Below are 19,484 nucleotides of genomic sequence, written 5' to 3'. Positions count from 1 at the left end.
CCCTGTAGATAGTGCCTGCCATAGTGCCCCTGTAGATAGTGCCCCCATATAGACCACCCCTGTATATAGTGTCCCACAAATAACTCCCCCTATAGTGCTCTACAGATAGCCCACCCCTGTATATAGCCCCCTGTAGATATAGCCCACCCCTGTATATAGTACTCTACAGATAGCCCAACCATGTATGTAGCCCCCCTGTAGATATAGCCCACCCCTGTATATAGTGCTCCACATATAGTCCACCCCTGTATATAGTGTTTCACAGATAGCCCATCCCTGTATATAGCCCCCCTTGTACATATAGTCCACCCCTGTATATAGTGCTCCACTAGATAGTCCACCCCTGTATATAGTGCTCCACAGATAGCCCACCCTTGTATATAGTATATACAGGGGTGGGCTATCTGTGGAGCACTATATACAGGGTTGGACTATATGTACAAGGGGGCTATATACAGGGGTGGGCTTTCTGTGGACCACTATAGGGGGAGCTATTTGTGGGATACTATATACAGGGGTGGGCTATATCTACAGGGGGACTATATACAGGGGTGGGCTATATCTACAGGGGGACTATATCTACAGGGGTGGGCTATCTACAGGGGGACCATATCTACAGGGGGACCATATCTACAGGGGGACCATATCTACAGGGCTGGGCTATACACAGGGGTGGGCTATATCTACAGGGGTGGGCTATATCTACAGGGGTGGGCTATATCTACAGGGGTGGGCTATATCTACAGGGCTGGGCTATATACAGGGGTGGGCTATGTACAGGGGTGGGCTATGTACAGGGGTGGGCTATATACAGGGGTGGGCTATATCTACAGTGGGGCTATATCTACAGGGCTGGGCTATATACAGGGGTGGGCTATATACAGGGGTGGGCTATATCTACAGGGGTGGGCTATATCTACAGGGGTGGGCTATATACAGGGGTGGGCTATATCTACAGTGGGGCTATATCTACAGGGCTGGGCCATATACAGGGGTGGGCTATATACAGGGGTGGGCTATATCTACAGGGGTGGGCTACATCTACAGGGGTGGGCTATATCTACAGGGGTGGGCTATATCTACAGGGGTGGGCTATATCTACAGGGGGCTATATACTATATAGCCCCCCCTGTAGCTATAGCCCACCCCTGTATATGGTGCTCCATAGATAGCTCACCCCAGTATATAGCCCCCCTGTAGATATAGTCCCCCTGTACCCCTGTATATAGCCCACCCCCTGTAGATATAGTCCCCCTGTATATAGCCCACCCCCTGTAGATATAGTCCCCCTGTATATAGCCCACCCCCTGTAGATATAGTCCACCTGTATATAGCCCACCCCCTGTAGATATGGTCCCCCTGTAGATAGCCCATCCCAGTATATAGCCCCCCTGTAGATATAGTCCCCCTGTATATAGCCCACCCCCTGTAGATCTAGTCCACCTGTATATAGCCCACCCCCTGTAGATAGCCCACCCCAGTAGATATAGTCCCCCTGTATATAGCCCACCCCCTGTAGATATAGTCCCCCTGTAGATAAAGTCCCCCTGTAGATATAGTCCTCCCGCAGATACAGCCGCACACTTCTATTACAGTTTAAAAAAATAAAAAAATATTCAAACTCACCTTATTCCCGCTCCTACGCCGTCCAGCAGCCATGGAAACCTGCGCTCTTCTGCGCAGGTCTCCTGGGGGTTTAACACAGCGTCTATGAAAGGCGCTGATTGGCTGGGCAGGATGACTTTCCCTGCCAGTCAGTCAGCGTCTTTCATCGACGGAAGCGTCACTGGTACAAAAGGTACCAGTCGCTTCATTCGTGGAAAGGCGCTGAATGGCCGGGCACGGAACGTACCCGGTCATTCATTGCTTCTAATTGTACCTGTGTCCTTGCGACACCTTGCCCCCCCTAGCTACGCCCCTGCTTATAAAATAGTTACACTTTCAGATTCCAGGGACATATACGCTTTCAATTAACTAGGGTAAAAAACAAAGGGCAAACTCGGGAAATGCTATACTGCCCGTGCTAGCATGTCAGTCACACATCTGGTCAGATTTGTTTAGAGATTGATATCATCAAATCTAATTGAAGCAGCCAAAATGCCTATTAGTTTCAATGTGAAAGAGCTGATTTGGCTTTCATTTTAGAGGGACATATTTCTTTTGGCAAACATGCACCAGAAGCATTGCAGGAAAACATGTTTTAGGCTACTTATTTGCGTCTTCTGAAATGTTACAGAATATGATGTGTATTGCATTACCTGAATGGTAATATAATAGTCATACTGTAGTCAATGTTGTGTATTAGACTTGGATCCTTAGGAAGGAGCAGTAGAGTGGTGCCGTGGATTTAGCGTGGTTGCTGCCACGTACAAATGGCATTGGATGTTGTGTGTTTGGCTTCCACCAGCGCACACGTTCTTTCCTTGAAGTTCCTTCTGAGCTGATTCCAAAATAAAAACTCATATATAGATTAATTAATTATGATTTGGTCCGTGTATACACGTGTTGAACATTCAGATAAGCTATACTACAGCATGGACAATGTATATTCTGTGCAGTGTTATGGAATATTTATCTTAATATTTTGTGGCTTTATATTTGGGTGGCGGAATTGGGTCAACATTGCAAAACAAAAAACATGATATGTCTTAGAGAGGACGTGTTGTCAGGATTGGGACAAGCTTTAGTGATGCCCAAGACAAGGGTTTCAGAATGCGCCACCACCCTTAGTCCCTGAATTTCCCTTATGAGAGCTGTCAGTTGGACAATTACTGTCTGTTTTGTGTCCTCCTCTCTTCCACTCCAATCCCTACTGTTTTAATATCTTATTATAATTTTACATATATGCTGCAACCCTCCGCTCACTCATCAATCACTGTGGCTTTGCATCCTATAATTGGAGATTTTCCTCTGATTAATAAGATTGGTAAGATACACATTTAACATTTTGCTGTCCCCGTCGGCTCTGTTAGCAGGGGGAGGGCGTGCCGAAGTAACAATGTTGGTCATGGCATCACGCGGGGGCAGGAGGAGCCGGGAAAAAGCATGAACGGAGAAGAGAAAGAGAGGGGCAGGACGCCATTGTAGAGGGAGAGAAAGTGATACAGGAATCGCCAGGAGAGCACTGGAGACTGCAGAGCTGTACAGCCGGAGACTGTATGCACAGCTATCCCTAAGCTGTGGATTGCGTGTGTCAGTGGAGCACTGACTTGGATGCTTCTTCCTTCACTCGGTGTGGCTACCTAAGGCCGATGTCTCTGGGCTGCAGATAAGTGATACAAACTTGTAACTGTGCTAACGCATGTGATGTGATTTCAAAGAAGTTCAAAGAGTTATTGCAATTGTTAATTACATGTAAAGTTGGATAGTGTGTGAAGCAGACAGTGCAAAACGACATGGACTAACTGTGATTATAACATGAACGCTTGAAGAGGGTGTCATCTTTAAATTCAAGATTATTGTCGTTACTGGACTGGCTGCGCGTACAGGTGAGGCTATAGTAAGGGCCCACTGGCTGAGGGAGGGAGAGGGATACAGTGAAAGGTAACGGTTAGCACCGTAATGACCCGCGGTGGCGCCCGGAGGTCCGGTTAGTCCATCTGACACTCACGGCGGAGACATCAGCCGAGAGTGTGACTCTTACTGTTGGTATTCCGCTCAGTAGTGGGTAGCTTCCACAGTGACTGGCGGAGATGCTTCCATTGCCACCTTCGGGCAGCGTGAATTGAGGCACGACCTCTCCCAGGGGGACTCCAGCGGGATCGATGTCCCCACCCTTAGTTCTGCTGTCTGTTTCACACTGAAGAGGATTACTGTCGTTGTAACTCAGTAAACGTTTATCGCAAGAATCTGTGTCGACTCTTCTCTCTTGAACCCACGAATTGTACCCTTGCAACAAATGCATCAGTAAAACGTACCACACAAAGATAAAAAATCATGTACACACATTATCCAAGATGCCATAAATATATTTTCCCATCCCTTAGTTGAACTTAATGGACATGTGTCTTTTTTCAACCGTACTAACTATGTAACTATGTAAATATGAGTGGATCCCCCCACTGATTTAGCCTTTTACTCTCATAGTAACCCCAATACGGTAAAACTACAAGTAGTGCAGTGGTTAACCACATAAATACATGTATAGTAGGTACAAAACCCACAAAGTGTAGCAATGAAAGCACCAAAACGAGAATAGAAAGAGGCATATAGATTGTCAGTGAGGAGATCCAACTCCTACACGTGTTTTGCACGCCGCTTCTTCTGGGGGCCTAGTAGCATAGAAAATGAATGTCAAAGTACTCTTTACCTTGAATTTCGTGCATCAACACTAAGAAAAAATAACCTCATTGTTAATAGTAACCAATCAGTGTCCGCATTTCACTTCTCCATTGCAAGTTACAAAATGAAATTTGGATCCTGATTGGCTGCATCCGGCATGAAGACCTAAGATATTTCTGATCAATGATGCCCTTGTGTATGATCATGATCCGCCAACAATGATCTAGCATGGTTTAACCCTTTCAGGACCAAGCTCATTTTGGCCTTCAGGACCAGACCCATTTTTTTCAAATCTGACATGTCACTATGTGGTAATAACTTCGGAATGCCTTTACCTATCCAATCGATTATGAGATTGTTTTCTTGTGACATAGTGTTCTTTATGTTAGTGAAAAAAATTGGTCGATAAATTCATTGCTTATTTGTGAAAAACACCAAAATTTTGAGAAAATTTAAAGAAATTATGATTTTTCTAATTTTAAATTATCTGCTTGTAAAACAGATAGTAATACCACACAAAATAGTTACTAATTAACATTTCCCATATGTTTACTTTATGTTTGCATCGTTTTTTGAACATCATTTAATTTTTCTAGGACGTTACAAGGCTTAGAACTTTAGCAGCAATTTCTCACATTTTTAAGAAAATGTCAAAAGTCTATTTTTTTCAGGGACGAGTTCAGTTCTCAAGATGTTTTGAGGGCCCTATACATTAGAAACCCCCATAAAACACCCCATTTTGAAAACTGCACCCCTCAAAGTATTCAAAACCGCATTCAGAAAGTGTTTAAACCCTTTAGGCGTTTTACAGAAATTGAAGGAATGTCGAGGTGAAATTTTCAAATTATTTTTTTTTCTTTTTACAAAATTCATTTGTAATACATTGTTTTTCTGTAACACAGAAGGTTTTACCCGAGAAACGCATTTCAAAATTTATTTCCCAGATTCTGCAGTTTTTAGAAATATCCCACAAGTGGCCCTAGTGTGCTAATGGACTGAAGCACAGGCCTCAGAAGCAAAGGAGCACCTAGTGGATTTTGGGGCCTCCTTTTTTTAGAATATATTTTAGGCACCATGTCAGGTTTGAAGAGGTCTTGTGGTGCCAAAACAGTGGAAACCCCCAAAAGTGACCCAATTTTTGAATTCACACCCCTCAGGGAATTGATCTAGGGGTATAGTTAGCATTTTTACCCCACAGGTTTTTTTGCTATATTTATTCGAATTAGTCTGTGAAAATGAAAATCTACTTTTTTTCTGGAAACACTTTGAATTTTTGCAAGGAATAAAGGAGAAAAAGCACCACAACATTTGTAAAGCTATTTCTCCCGATTACGGAAATACCCCATATGTGGTAATAAATTGCTGTTTGGACCCACGGCAGTGCTCAGAAGGAAAGGAGCGCCATTTGGATTTTGGAGCGCTGATTTTACTGGAATGGTTTTCGGTGCCGTGTCGCGTTTGCAACGCCCTGGACGGACCTAAACAGTGGAAACCCTCCAAAAGTGACCCCATTTTGGAAACTATACCCCTCAAGGAATTTTTCTAGTGGTATAGTTAGCATTTTAACCCAACAGGTTTTTTGCTGAATTTATTGGAATTAGTCTGTAAAGATGAAAATATACTTTTTTTTCCGGAAAAAAACCATATAATTTTCTAATTTTTATAAGGAATAAAGGAGAAAAAGCACCTCAACATTTGTAAAGCAATTTCTCCTGATTACAGTAATACCCCATATGTGATAATAAACTGCTGTTTGGACCCACGGCAGGGCTCAGAAGGGACTGAGCACCATTTGGATTTTGCAGCTCAGATTTTGCTGAATTGGTTTCTGGGGGCCATGTCGCATTTGCAGAGCCCCTGAAGTATCAGTACAGTAGAAATTCCCCAGGTGTGATCCCATTTTGGAGACTATACCCCTCAAAGAATTAAATTAGAGGTGTAGTGAGCATTTTAATCCCTCAGGTGTTTTATAGATTTTATTAGAATTGGGCCGTGAAAATGAAAGCAATTTTTTTTTTTTCAATAACCTGTAGATTTAGCTCATAATTTTTCATTTCCACAAGGAATACAGGAGAAAAGGCACCCCAAAATGTGTTACACAATTTCTCCTGAGTAGGGAAATACCCCATATGTGGTTGTAAACTGCTATTTGGACACACGGCAAGGGTCTAAATGGAAAAAGCACAATTTCGTTTTTGGAGTGGAGATTTTACAAAATTTGTTTTTGGCGCCATGTTGCATTGCGCTGAGGTACCAGTACAGTGAAATTCCCAGAGAAGTGACCCCATTGGGAAACTACACCCCTCAAGGAATTCATCTAGAAGTGTAGTGAGCATTTTGACCCCAAAGGTTTTGCAGAAATTAGTGCACAGTGGATGTTGCACATTGAAAATTGCCATTTTCCACAGATATGCTATTTCAGTGCCCAATGTGTTGTGCCCAGCTTGTACCACTGAAGACACACATCCCATACATTTTTAAGTGTTTCTCCAGAGTACAGTAATACCCCATATGTGATCATAAACTGCTGTTTGGGCACACTACCAGGCCCAGAATGAGCGCCATTTGGCTATTGGAGCGCAGATTTTGCTTGCTAGTAGTTTTGTTTAGTGTTTTACTGGTGTTTCAGTTTATAATGTGGGGGCATAATAAGCTGTGCGGAGTACATCTGGGTATATGTAAGCTGTGCGGAGTACATCAGGGTATATGCAAGCTGTACGGAGTACATCAGGGTATATGTAAGCTGTGCGGAGTACATCAGAGTATATGTAAGCTGTGCGGAGTACATCAGGGTATATGTAAGCTGTGCGGAGTACACCAGGGTATATGTAAACTGTGAGGAGTACATCAGGGTATATGTAAGATGGGCGGAGTACATCAGGGTATATGTAAGCTGGGCGGAGTACATCAGGGTATATGTAATCTGTGCAGAGTATATCAGGGTATATGTAAGCTGGGTGGAGTGCATCAGGTCATAATAGGATGATGTAATAATGGGGTAAATGAATAATAAAATTAATTATCCATGGATAGTGATGTACGCTTTGAACCAATCCTTTATGCACAGGCCAGATTTTTGGGTGCAGGAGTCGCACTTCCAAAGGGTGTCCGTGGTATTGTACAAAATATCCGCACTGCAGTATTGACTAATCTTTGACTTACTCACTAGCCCCATATGTAGCGCAGACCCCAAAATGTCATAGTTTCCGCTGCATTTACAGGGTCTATCAGTGGGGGCTACAAATGATGACGTGGGGTTTTAGGTGAAGAACTGCTGCAGATATAAATTAGTCTGGGCCGTCGTTTTGCATTATTGCGTTCCAAGAGTCATAACTTTTTATTTTTCCGTTGACGAGCTGTGTGAGTGCTTGATTTTCATGGGACGAGTTCTAGTTTTTATTAGTATCATTTTGGGGTACATGTGATAATTTTATCAGTTTTTATTCAATTTTTTTGGAGGTGAGAGCAAAAAACAGAAATTCTCTCACTGTTTATTTTTATACATTTTTACCGCCGTTCTCTGTGCAGTATAATCCACATGTTTACTTTATTCTGCGGTTCTATACGATTATGGCAATACCAAATTTATATCGTTTTTATATGTTTTACTACTTTTACACAATACACTGCACTACTTATGTATGTACTTGTGCAGTGTATTGTAACTATCATTTTACAACTGACAGTTGCGCCTATTACATTCTGAATCGGGCAGGACCTAATAGGCTCCCGTACCTGGCAACTAGGAAGCCGTTGCTAGGCGGGGGGCCAACGGGGTACAGAGGGAGCCCCCTCCCTCTGTGTCAATCACTTAAATGCCGCTGTCGCTATTGACAGCGGCATTTGAGGGGTTAAACGGCGGCGATCGGAGAGAACTGTGATCGCCGCCGTTGCAGCGGGATGTCAGCTGTATATTACAGTCGACACCCGCTGAAGATAAAGCGCGCATAGCTCCTGTGCCCGCTTCATCCTCAGGGCGTAACTGTACGCCCATTTGCAGGCACGACCCGCTAAAAAGGACGTACAGTAACGCCCATTTGCAATAAGGGGTTAGTGAGTTAACTGATGTCATATGCATAGATGCTTTCATACACATTCTTTATTTTATGCCTTATTTAGAAAAGCACAATTATAATCCTAAAATGTTCAGTCAGCTACATTATGCTGTTTGTTTGTTTGTTTGTTTGTTTGTTTGTCCTCTCATCTTTCATATTTTATTTTATGCTTCATACATATGCACTTAAGAAGTGTGGGCCTAATTCAGCATTGTGTATATATGGCAGTAAAGCAGCTGGAAGAATACCAGATAAGGTTAAAAATATGAAACCCAGACCAGGATATGGGAATTCTATGAAGTCAACGCCAGCTGCTGCAATAAACCATGGATAAATTGCCAAAAAGAGCTGGAGTCTGGGGGAAGGAGGAAGCCTTCCCTTCAGCTTGTAGGTATCCACAAAATTATTCACTCATTCAGGACCAAAACCAGCTGAAGTAAGGTGGCAAAAATATGGTTAGTGCTAATAAATCAAGTGTACCACATGGTACGGTCTGGCACACAGTTTATGAGAATTTAGCTGCACCTTATGCTCAATTTAAATATTTATTAAAGGAATTTCATAAATATAAATTCCCTTATATAAGGAATTCCCTTTACAAGCAGCACAGATCTGACTACCTGCAAGGCAACAAAGAGTTTGCTCTGTAAGAATCACACACAAAATTCAGGCACCTTTTGCAGCAGCCTATATTCACTCTATACACTGCAAACAAATATGTTCCTGTACCATCGGCATAACTACCATAGAGCCAGTTTAGGCAACTGCAATTGGAGGTACTGGGAGGGGAAGGCCCATCGCCTATCCAACACTCTCAGAAATTGGCACTCAAAGGGGTTTTCCATTTTAGACATTTATGGCAGATCCACAAGATCTGCCATAAATGTCTAAAAGATGTGGGTCCCACCTCTGGGACCCACACCTATATTGAGAATGTCCGATGACCCCGGTACTCTATATAGACACGGGTCCCTAAACTGGGACCTGCATCTATTAGACATTTATGGCATATCTTGTGGCTATGCCATACATATCTAAGATGAGAATAGCCCTTTAAGCAAGGGATATTTATTTTCTTTCTTTCTATTTCTTCCTTTCTTTCTCAATTTTATAAAATGATAAAAAGGGAAATTTTACCAAGCTCAGAAAAGTTTGGAGGTAATTTATCATTTGTATTTTGGCATGTAAGTTAAACTATAAAAACAATGAACTAAGCCCAAAGCAGTAAAATGCCAAGTGTGAAGAATTTGAAGCTAACACATAGAATGATCTGGGTGTGGCAGGAAAGATTGTGGGAAAGTGATGGTGGAAACTACAGTTCTATCATGTCTGTACTTAGCTGCTATATATAGGTTAATTGGCAGAAAATTAAAAATGAAATACGGAAATTAGATTGAGGGCCCCAGTAACGACAGGGACTGATGTGAGTTACTACTCTTTACAGCACTGCGGAATATGTTGGAACTATATAAAAAATGAGAAATAAATAAAAAGTAATGAAAATAAAAAACTAATAAGATAAACTCTGTTACCCTTTAATAAAAAACTGCCTTATCACCATCCATTGCCATATTACTAGCACCAAATTTATCACCCTAAATTTTACATGTAATATATCAAAATAAACATTAAATATTGGAAGATAAAAATATAAATGAATAATACTGCCATACAGTGACCATATAGTGATCATATACCAGTTTTAAACTCTGCAGACCATACAAGAGAATACAGTACTGATCAGATGCAGTCACAGGCAGAATATAGAACTATAAAATCCGGTAACTCACAGGTGATGTCTTCTCTGATTGGAGTCATTCTCTTACCTTTTCTACTCCATTCGACCAAAATGACTACTGAAGACTTCTGCTGCCGAGACATATTTAGCTCTTTACTTCTGCAGCCCATGACCAGTCCCTATGCCAACACAAATCCCCCACCCTCATCCTTATTAGCTTATGAATGATAGTGACATGAGTAATAACCATATGTCCTTTAAGGGGTTTTCCCAGGATATACCATCAATGAGTGATTGGTGGAGTTCTGAACGCTGGGACCCCTAACTATCATAAAACTGACCAGCGGTGGTTGGTGGATTCAATTAGATGGGGCATACTGCTAACTGTAATACTAGACACAGCACCTGGGAAAGATCTGACCTAGTGTTCAAACAGTAGAGAAAACACTTTAACCCCTTCCCGACATCCGCCGTATATATACGGGCTGTCAGGCTGGGGTTCCCACAAAGCGCAGTACCATTACGTCGCGGTGACACTGCGAGCTCAGGAGCTGAGCCCGCACCATCACCGCCGGGTGCCAGCTGTATGCTACAGTTGACACCCTAATATAATGGCAAGGACCAGAACTAGCCTCCGAACCGGACGATTAACCCCTCAGATGCTGCGTTTAATAGAGATCGCAGCATCTGAGGGGTTTTTAGCCACGTGATCACTGGGTTGCCGGTGGCTGCAATGGCAACTAGAGGCCTAATACTGGCCTCCCGGTCTCCTAGAAACGGAAGCCTCCTATGCACCGCTCAGAGGCGGGGCCTAAAAGGCTTCCGGTACCAACGGCAAGATGGCGCCGGCTCAGCTTCCAGCTCAGAAGCTGAGCCGGCGTCATCAGCAGTGGATGTCTGCTGTATGTTACAGCGGACACCCTGCAGTAACGGCAGGAACCGGAGCGATCGAAAGTGATCGGTGCATCTTAGTGGTTTGTAGCAGATCGGCAGCTGTGCCATGCGATGGCAGGGCTGCCGACTGCTACTATGGCAACAGGAGGCCTAACAATTTCCTCCTGGTCCTCCATTACGGAAGCCGATTAGGCCTTGCCCGGAGGCAGGACCTGATCGGCTTGGTGTCAGTGAACAACTGACAGTTCTAATACATTGCACTACATGGGTAGTGCAATGTATTAGAACAGCAATCAAACAGTTAGACCTTCAAGTCCCCTGGTGGGACTGAAAAAAAGTGTCAAAAAAGTGTCAAAAAAAATAAAAGTGTCAAAAATAAAATAAAAGTTTCAAGTAATAAAATAAAACATAATCGCCCTTTCCCTTATCAAGTTATTATTGAAAATAAATAAATAAACCATACATATCTGGTATCGTCATGTCCGTAACGACCTGAACTATAAAAATATGTTATTTATCCTGCGCAATGAACGCCGTAAAAAAAACCTAAAAAACATTCCCAAAATTGCTGTTTCTTGGTCACTTTGTCTTCCAAAAATTGAAATAAAAAGTGATCAAAAAGTCGCATGTATCCAAAAATGGTACCTATGAAAACTATAGCTCGTCTCACAAAAAACAAGCCCTCACACAGCTCCGTCAACTAAAAAATTTAAAAGTTATGGCTTTTACAACATGGCGACATAAAAAATACATTCTTTTTACAAAAGTAATTTTATTGTGCAAAAAGTTGTAAAACATAACAAAGTTCTATAAATTTGGTACTGACCCGCAGAGTAAAGTTAACATGTAATTCATGACGAGTGGTGAACACTATATAAAAAAAAACTATGCCAGAATTGCTGTTTTTTTGATCACCTTGCCTCCCAAAAAAAGGATAAAAAGTGATCAAAAAGTCGCATGTACCCAAAATGGTACCAATAATAACTACAGCTCGTCCCGCAAAAACACAGCCCTCATACCACTACATATATGAAAAAATAAAATAAGTTAAGGCTCCAATAAGTCAGGAAAGAAAAATATGCAGTAGTGTGCCCGAGGGGAACATTACTGTTTCAAGAGGCAATTTATCAAGGCCCTAAAATTATTGCACCAGGAAGGGTAGGGCCCAAATATATCTGCTGGAAGCGAGGGTGCCCGTATTATACCAGGACAACACTTTCCCAGCAAAATTCCCCAAACTGCAAAGGTGCAGAGTGTGTACGAAAGGGGGATAAGTAAGGACATTATGTATCAGTGCATAAAGGATTACATTATAGCGTAACACACATCTATGGATTATTTGACCCCATTATAATACCACCTGATGTACTCTGCTCGGCTTACATTTTCCCCCACATTATAAACTGAAATACCAGTAAAACTCCAAACAAAACTACTACCAAGCAAAATCCACGCTCCAAAAGTCAAATGGCACTCCCTCCCTTCTGAACCCTACAGTGTGCCCAAACAGCAGTTTACTTCCACATATATGTCATAGCCATACCCGGGAGAACCCTTTTAACAATTTTTGGGGTGTGTGTCTCTAGTGGCACAAACTGGGCGTGACATATTTGCCACTGAAATGGAATATCTAGGAAAAATTGCTATTTTTACTTTGCACCATCCGCAGTGCAATCAATGCCTTGAGGGGTGTAGTTTCCAAAATGGGGTCACTTCTCAGGGCTTTCTTTTATTATTTGACATCAGAGCCTCTCCAATTGTGAACCAACACTTTGTAAGTCGACAAATTGCTCGGGTCAAAATGCTCACTACACCCCTAGATGAATTCCTCAAGGTGTGTAGTTTCCCAAGTGGAGTCACCTTTGGGGAGTTTCCACTGTTTTAGTCCCACAGGGGCTTTGCAAAAGCGACATGGTGTCAAGAAACCAATCCAGCATAATCTGCGCTCCAATAGCCAAATTGGGTGCCTTCCCTTCTAAGCTCTGCCGTGTGACCAAACAGTAGTTTATTACAACATATCAGGTATTACCGTACTCTGGAGAAGTTGCTTTACAAATGTTGGAATGTTTTTTTTCCATTATTTGTTGAGAAAATTTGAAATTTTGAGCTAAAGCTTCATTTTATTGAAAATAAAATAATTTTTTTATTTTCACTGCTCAATTCTAATAAAAACTATGAAATACCTGTGGGGTCAAAATGCTCTCTACACCCCTAGATGAATTCCTCAAGGTGTGTAGTTTCCCAAATGGAGTCACTTTTGGGGAGTTTCCACTGTACTGGTACCTCAGGGGCCAGGGGCGTAGCTAACGGCTCATGGGCCCGGATGCAAGAATTCAGCTTGGGCCCCCCTACCCCTCCCCAGCACCACCATCCTCATCAGACCCCTGCGCGCTCCTATGCCAGACGCCTTGCCCAACAGCCCCATAGTATAATGCCCCCACACAGTATAATGCCCCATAACGTATACTGCCCCCCCATAACAGCCCCATACCATATAATGCTCTCCATAACAGCCCCCCATACAGTATAATGCCCCCCCACAATATCAGCCCCCCATACAGTATAATGCCCCCATATGTGCATAATTACTTACCTATCCCCGTTCCCACATCGAGTGGAGGATCCTTCGCCTCCTCCGGTCTGTGCTATGAGTGACTCAGCGAGGCAGGCGTGATGATGTCGCTACATCCCACCTGCCTGCGTCGAACCGCTCAGGGCACAGGGAATGCTGGATCAAGGAGATGTCAGCTCCTTGCTCCAGCATTGATTGGAACCGGGACCTCGGTGAGTAACTCACGAACCCCCAGGGGGACGCGATCCACAGTGTAGGGATGTCACGATACCAAAATTTGGACTTTGATACCGATACTTCGTTTACTTTGCCAACAGTAATAAAATAAAATAAAGTTCTTTCGTTTTCTAATGTGAGGCGTGAGGTGTGATGATGAATTTTGAATGTGCCTCACATTAATAGTAATTAACCCCATCATGTTTCTCACTCATAATGGGTTAATATGTAAGGTACATGATGGGGTTAATTACTATTAATGTGAGGCACATGGAGGTTAAATTCATCAACGCACCTTGTGCCTCACAATTAGGCCCCATGCACACGACCGTAAATAACCTCCGTTTTTGCGGACCGCAATTGCGGTCCGCAAAAATGGACCCATTCAATTTCATTGAGCGCGGACACATTTCCGTAGCGCTATGGATGGGTGTCCGTGCCGTAGAAATGTTCCGAAAATTATGGAACATGTCCGTCCTTTTGCATTTTGCGGGCCGTGCTCCCATACTTTGTATGGGAGCACGGCCCGAAAATGCGGGTGGCAGTCGGCGGTCGGCCGTGCCCGCAATTGCGGGCCGTGATTGCGGGCACGGTCGTGTAAATGGGGCCTAAGTGTTAGAAAGCAATTTTTATTTTATTTTATTACAGAGTACACATCATAAATGAGGCAAAAAAATAGTTGTGCAGGTTATTACGGCCGCGCCAATACCGATTATGTGCATGTTTTATGTATTGAGACTTATTTTAATGTTTATTGTAAAAAAGGTGTATGTGTATTTTTTTTATTTAACATTACTTTGTTTTTAATTTATTTTTAAACTTCAATGTACTGGCCTATAGCTATATACCTGTACATTAGCCTGTGTACTGATAGTACACAGGCAGTTGTTAGGACATAACTCAGTATGCCCTAACAGGAAATATGGTAGGACAGCCCTGGGGTCCTTCAATAGACCCTGGGCTGTCTGCCCATATATGGTATGTCCCTTAATCGCGTCACAGGAATTCCCTGTGACGCGATCCAGGGGCATCCCCCTCCTCACTTTCCCCTGAATGCTGCAGTCAGCTTTGATCGCAGCATTCAGGAGAATAGCGGCGGTGATGAGCGGTTTCTCTGATCTCCGCCGTTATAGAGCGGGGCTGCGGCTTTGTAATACAGCCATTGCCCCGCTCCTGACAGGAAGTGCGCGCGTGGTCAGCATGAGGAGATGTGGCCAGCGCTGCACGAATGAGCGGCGGTTCAGGCACTGAAGACAGAACATGGGGGTGTTTTGTAGTGCGCCCGCCATGTTCTGTCTTCATTAGTGCAGCGCCGGCCGAATCACATCATCCTGACGGCGCGCACATGTCAGGACTCAGGAGCGGGGCAGTGACTGTATTACACAGCCGCAGCTCCGCTCTCATAGTCATGTGTACTATACTGTATTGTGCAGTTTGCGGTGGAGGAGGGGGGGGCTGTGATTTAACGCCCCCCCCCCCTCTCCACCGCAAACAACACAATACATTACAAGGCATCACAACACAATACATTACATTACAATACATTACATTACAACACAATACATTACATTACACTGCAGCTTACCTGGAGTCCTCCGCACCGAATCTTCTGCTCTGTCTGGAAGCCGTGTCACGTGACAACACGGTCACATGGTACACTAAGTGTACCATGTGACCGTAACCAGGAAGTTGCGGCTTCACGGCACAGAAGATTAATAGGAAACATGCTGTATGGCAACGGGGGCCCATGGGCCCCCCAGGCTTAGGGGCCCGGTCGCAACTGCGACCGCTGCGACCCCTATAGCTACGCCACTGTCTGGGGCTTTGTAAATGCGACATGGTGCCGAGAAACCAATCCAGCAAAATCTGCGCTCCAAAAGCCAAATGGCGCTCTTTCCCTTCTAAGCCTTGCTGTGTGCCCAAACAGCAGTTTATGACATATAGGGTATTTACATACTTTGCTTTACAAATGTTGGGGGGCTTTTTCTTCTTTATTCCTTGGGGAAATTGATTTTTTTAAGGTAAAACGATATCTTATTGGAAAAATGTAAAAAAAATAAATTATTTTCACGTCCAAATTCTAATAAAATCTATTAAACACTTGTGGTGTCAAAATTCTCCCTACACCCCTAGATTAATGCCTTGTGGGGTGTAGTTTCTAAAATATGGTCTTTTTGGGGGGTTTTCCATTGTTTTGGCATCACAAGACCTCTTCAAACCTGACATGGTGCCTAAAATATATTGTAATTAAATGGAGTCCCCAAAATCCACTCGGTGCTCCATTGCTTATGAGGCCGGTGCTTCTACCCATTAACACACTAGGGCCACATGTGAAGTATTTTTAAAACTGTAAAATCTGGGTAATAAATATTGAGTTGCGTTTCTCTTGTAAAATCTTCTGCGTTACAGAAAAAATTTATTTCTGCAAAAAAATAATTAATTTTTAAATTTCACCTCTACATTGATTTAATTCTTGTGAAACGCCTAAAGGGTTAAGAAACTTTCTAAATACTGTTTTAAATACTTTGAGGGGTTTCATTTAAAAAATTGGGTTATTTATGGGGGTTTCTAATATATAGGGCCCTCAAAACCACTTCAGAACCGAACTGGTCCCTGAAAAAATAGCCTTTTGAAATTTTCTTGAAAATGTGAGAAATTGCTGTTACAGTTCTAAGCCTTGTAATGTCCTAGAAAAATAAAAGGGTGTTCAAAAAACGATGCAAACATAAAGTAGACATATGGGAAATGTTAACGAGTAACTATTTGCTGTGGTATTACTATCGGTTTTACAAGCAGATACATTTCAATTGAGAAAAATGCTAATTTTTGATAATTTTCTCAAAATTTTGGTGTTTTTCACAAATAAATATTGAGTTTGACTAAATTTTTTCACTAACATAAAGTCCAATATGTCACGAGAAAACAATCTCAGAATCGCTTGGATAGGTAAAAGTATTCAAAAGTTATTACCACGTAAAGTGACACGTTAGATTTGTAAAATAAAGCTCTGTCAGGAAGGTCAAAAGCGGCCACAGTGGGAAGGGGTTAAAGAGCATCTGTCACCTGACAAAGCTGTTTATCTCCTCTAAAAAGAGAAGATAGTGGGTGCACCTGCAAATATTCCCAGTGCCATGTGCAAATGAGCCCCGTCAACGATCTTTATTTTCCTTAGGTGCTGACATGAGGGCTTTTCCAAACTGATCAGTCTCTTTAAAAAATTATTAGAGATTTACTATTTATGCAATTCCCTAATATATTTTTGGGCTACATAGGGGAGCTTTACTTTAAGGCTAGCAACAAGATGGAATTTACAGCAGTTCTCTCCTGGACACTAAGGTGGAAGGAGCAGTTTTAGTATATTTGGTCTGGGCACAGTGCCCTAATCTCTTGAGAATTTGTAGTTTGTGGAGCAAGTGGTGTTAATAAGCAGCCACAATATATTACATCTGCTCCTCCCATGTCTGTCATGTTGGTTTTTCTTAATTTCTTAGCATACAATAAACATACACGTTATTACAACACAATGTACAGAACATAAGCTGCAGATGTTTATGTAGGGATCTGTGGCTGTGAAAATGTCCTGGCACACTAGTGGGAGGAAAAAATTGGTATTCTTTATTGATCATTTCAGGGCATTTCAGGGCAAAACTAAACTTAATATTATTATCGTCATCTTTCTGCAATAAGCAATAAAGAACATATTTAATAATTATGTGGAGTATTTGGAATGAACTCCAACTGCTTAGTGTGAGAATATCTATGCACTTTGTATGAGAACTGTCCGCCATATTTTCAGTGGTATCTTCTTCATTTTTGTGTCATACAACATTTGATGAATAATTCCTTTTTTGTCACATAAGCCCACAGCTCCGACTAAATATTAGTTTATATTACTATTTACTATTATTTAAAATTGGGCTTATCTAAGATAATTGCTTATTATTTCCTGTAGCAAATTACTCGATAAGGCCAGGATCACAGACCGCTTTTGGTGTCGTTTTTGACAGTTTTTTGAGCCAAAGCCAGAAGAGGAGCCAAAAGGAAGGAAAGGTATAAAGAAAAGACTGATGTATATCCTTTCTTTTGCGCCTTTCTGTGTTTGGCTAAAAAAAACTGAGCCAAAAACTGCATCAAAACTGTGTGTTTGATCCTGGCCTAAGTCTTGTTTGCTGAATGAGAGCACCAGTTATAACTACATGTCAACAATGCATTGCAGGCACAGCATCGGTTGCAGTAGCCGGACTTCTTGCTGCTCTTCGTATAACAAAGAATAAACTCTCCGACCACACAGTGCTGTTCCAAGGAGCTGGAGAGGTACAGTAACTTTTCAACACTTCAGTGGTACACCTTAATTTCTTGTCATGCAAATATTGTGTCTTCTCATTTCCTCTGTTATCAGTATATAAGAAGAGGAGTATATTGTTTACAGTGGCGTACCTGCCACCATGACATGTTATAACGCCTTCGGAAGTTCAGTATAGACTTCAGTATCATACTTCCATTGTTTGGCTATACTGTTCTGGGCCCTAAAGAAATTTAAAGGATATTAGGATGGTTTTTGTGAGTAATGGAACATATGTTTTTTTCTGACTCTCATATGAGTAAAGAAATTGCACTACATGTAAAATGTATATGGCCCTTATATCAAATACATCCTGTAAGATCATTTCTGGCTAGGCTTTATACTGAGCAATGTTTACCTATTAGTACTTTATTAACCATAAAATTTTGTGTATTTGCATTATGTAACATTAAATATAATACTGTGTCATTTGTTAATATTGAGGCTGCCATGGGTATTGCTGACTTGATCGTTATGGCAATGGAGAAAGAAGGGATGCCAAGAGATGAAGCCATCAAGAAGATTTGGATGGTAGATTCCAAAGGGTTAATCGTGAAGGTAAGATAATAAAATTATCCAATATCAGGACATATGATAATGGTATATACTTGTATTATTATAACTGCTGAATACAGAGTTTATGGAGACCAGAACTTAAGAAAATTACTAAAAATTTAGTATTTGATTTAAAGTTTAAACATTTTTCTAAAATTCCAGCAGCATAATTTATTTCAAGCTTATTCCTAATATATTTTATTAACCTACAGTGCTCCATTTCTGTAGTACAGAGCACTATTCTCTTCCCCCATAGAGACGCTTGTAAAAATCTCAGCTGCCTTTTGGCACCACTAGGGGGCTGATCTGTATACAGCTGAGTATTGAAGTGAATAGGAGCCACATACAGATCCCCCTTCGTAATGACAACAGGCATCTGAGATTTTTACAAGTGTGTCTAGGGACAACCAGAAGAAGAGTGCTCTATACTACAGAAACAGAGCACCAGAGCCTGATGAAATTATCAAAATGCCCCAAACTAGCTTTGCTAATGTAATCATACTTACACTTTAAGTATTAGACCAATGGATAAACGCATAACATTTAGATAGTGATAGTTCTATAACACATTGACTGTTTTAAACAGTTTTCATCTGTAAATGATTTTTCTTATCTAAACTCATAAAACTGAGGGAAGAGCAATGTCAGACAATAAACTTGCGGTCCAATGCTTTGAAATAAAGGAACTATATTTTCATCTAAATACTGTGACATTACCAGCTTTGTAATTAGTGGTTTCCTCTAGTCCCACTTCAATGTAACTCTGAAAATACACCACCTATATATGCCACTTCACGTGTAAGCTTGTGGCATATTGTGTTTTGTTGGCTT

The 19,484-nt window shown here is 41.8% G+C and overlaps 1 protein-coding gene across 1 annotated transcript in view; it reads left to right on the top strand.

The window, feature by feature from the left end:
- Positions 1 to 19,484, top strand: part of ME1 (malic enzyme 1) — a 341,544-nt gene that overhangs the window by 288,011 nt on the left and 34,049 nt on the right. Inside the window, exons 8-9 of the mRNA XM_075864168.1 lie at positions 17,973 to 18,070; positions 18,543 to 18,656. Coding sequence (XP_075720283.1) covers positions 17,973 to 18,070; positions 18,543 to 18,656 — 212 coding nt within the window. The remainder of the gene's footprint in view (positions 1 to 17,972; positions 18,071 to 18,542; positions 18,657 to 19,484) is intronic.

The sequence above is a fragment of the Rhinoderma darwinii genome, chromosome 4 (assembly GCF_050947455.1).
Source record: "Rhinoderma darwinii isolate aRhiDar2 chromosome 4, aRhiDar2.hap1, whole genome shotgun sequence".
In the NCBI taxonomy this organism is placed as follows: domain Eukaryota; kingdom Metazoa; phylum Chordata; class Amphibia; order Anura; family Rhinodermatidae; genus Rhinoderma; species Rhinoderma darwinii.
The sequence above is the reverse complement of the archived record's forward strand: the minus strand, read 5'-3'. Positions and strand labels throughout refer to the sequence as shown.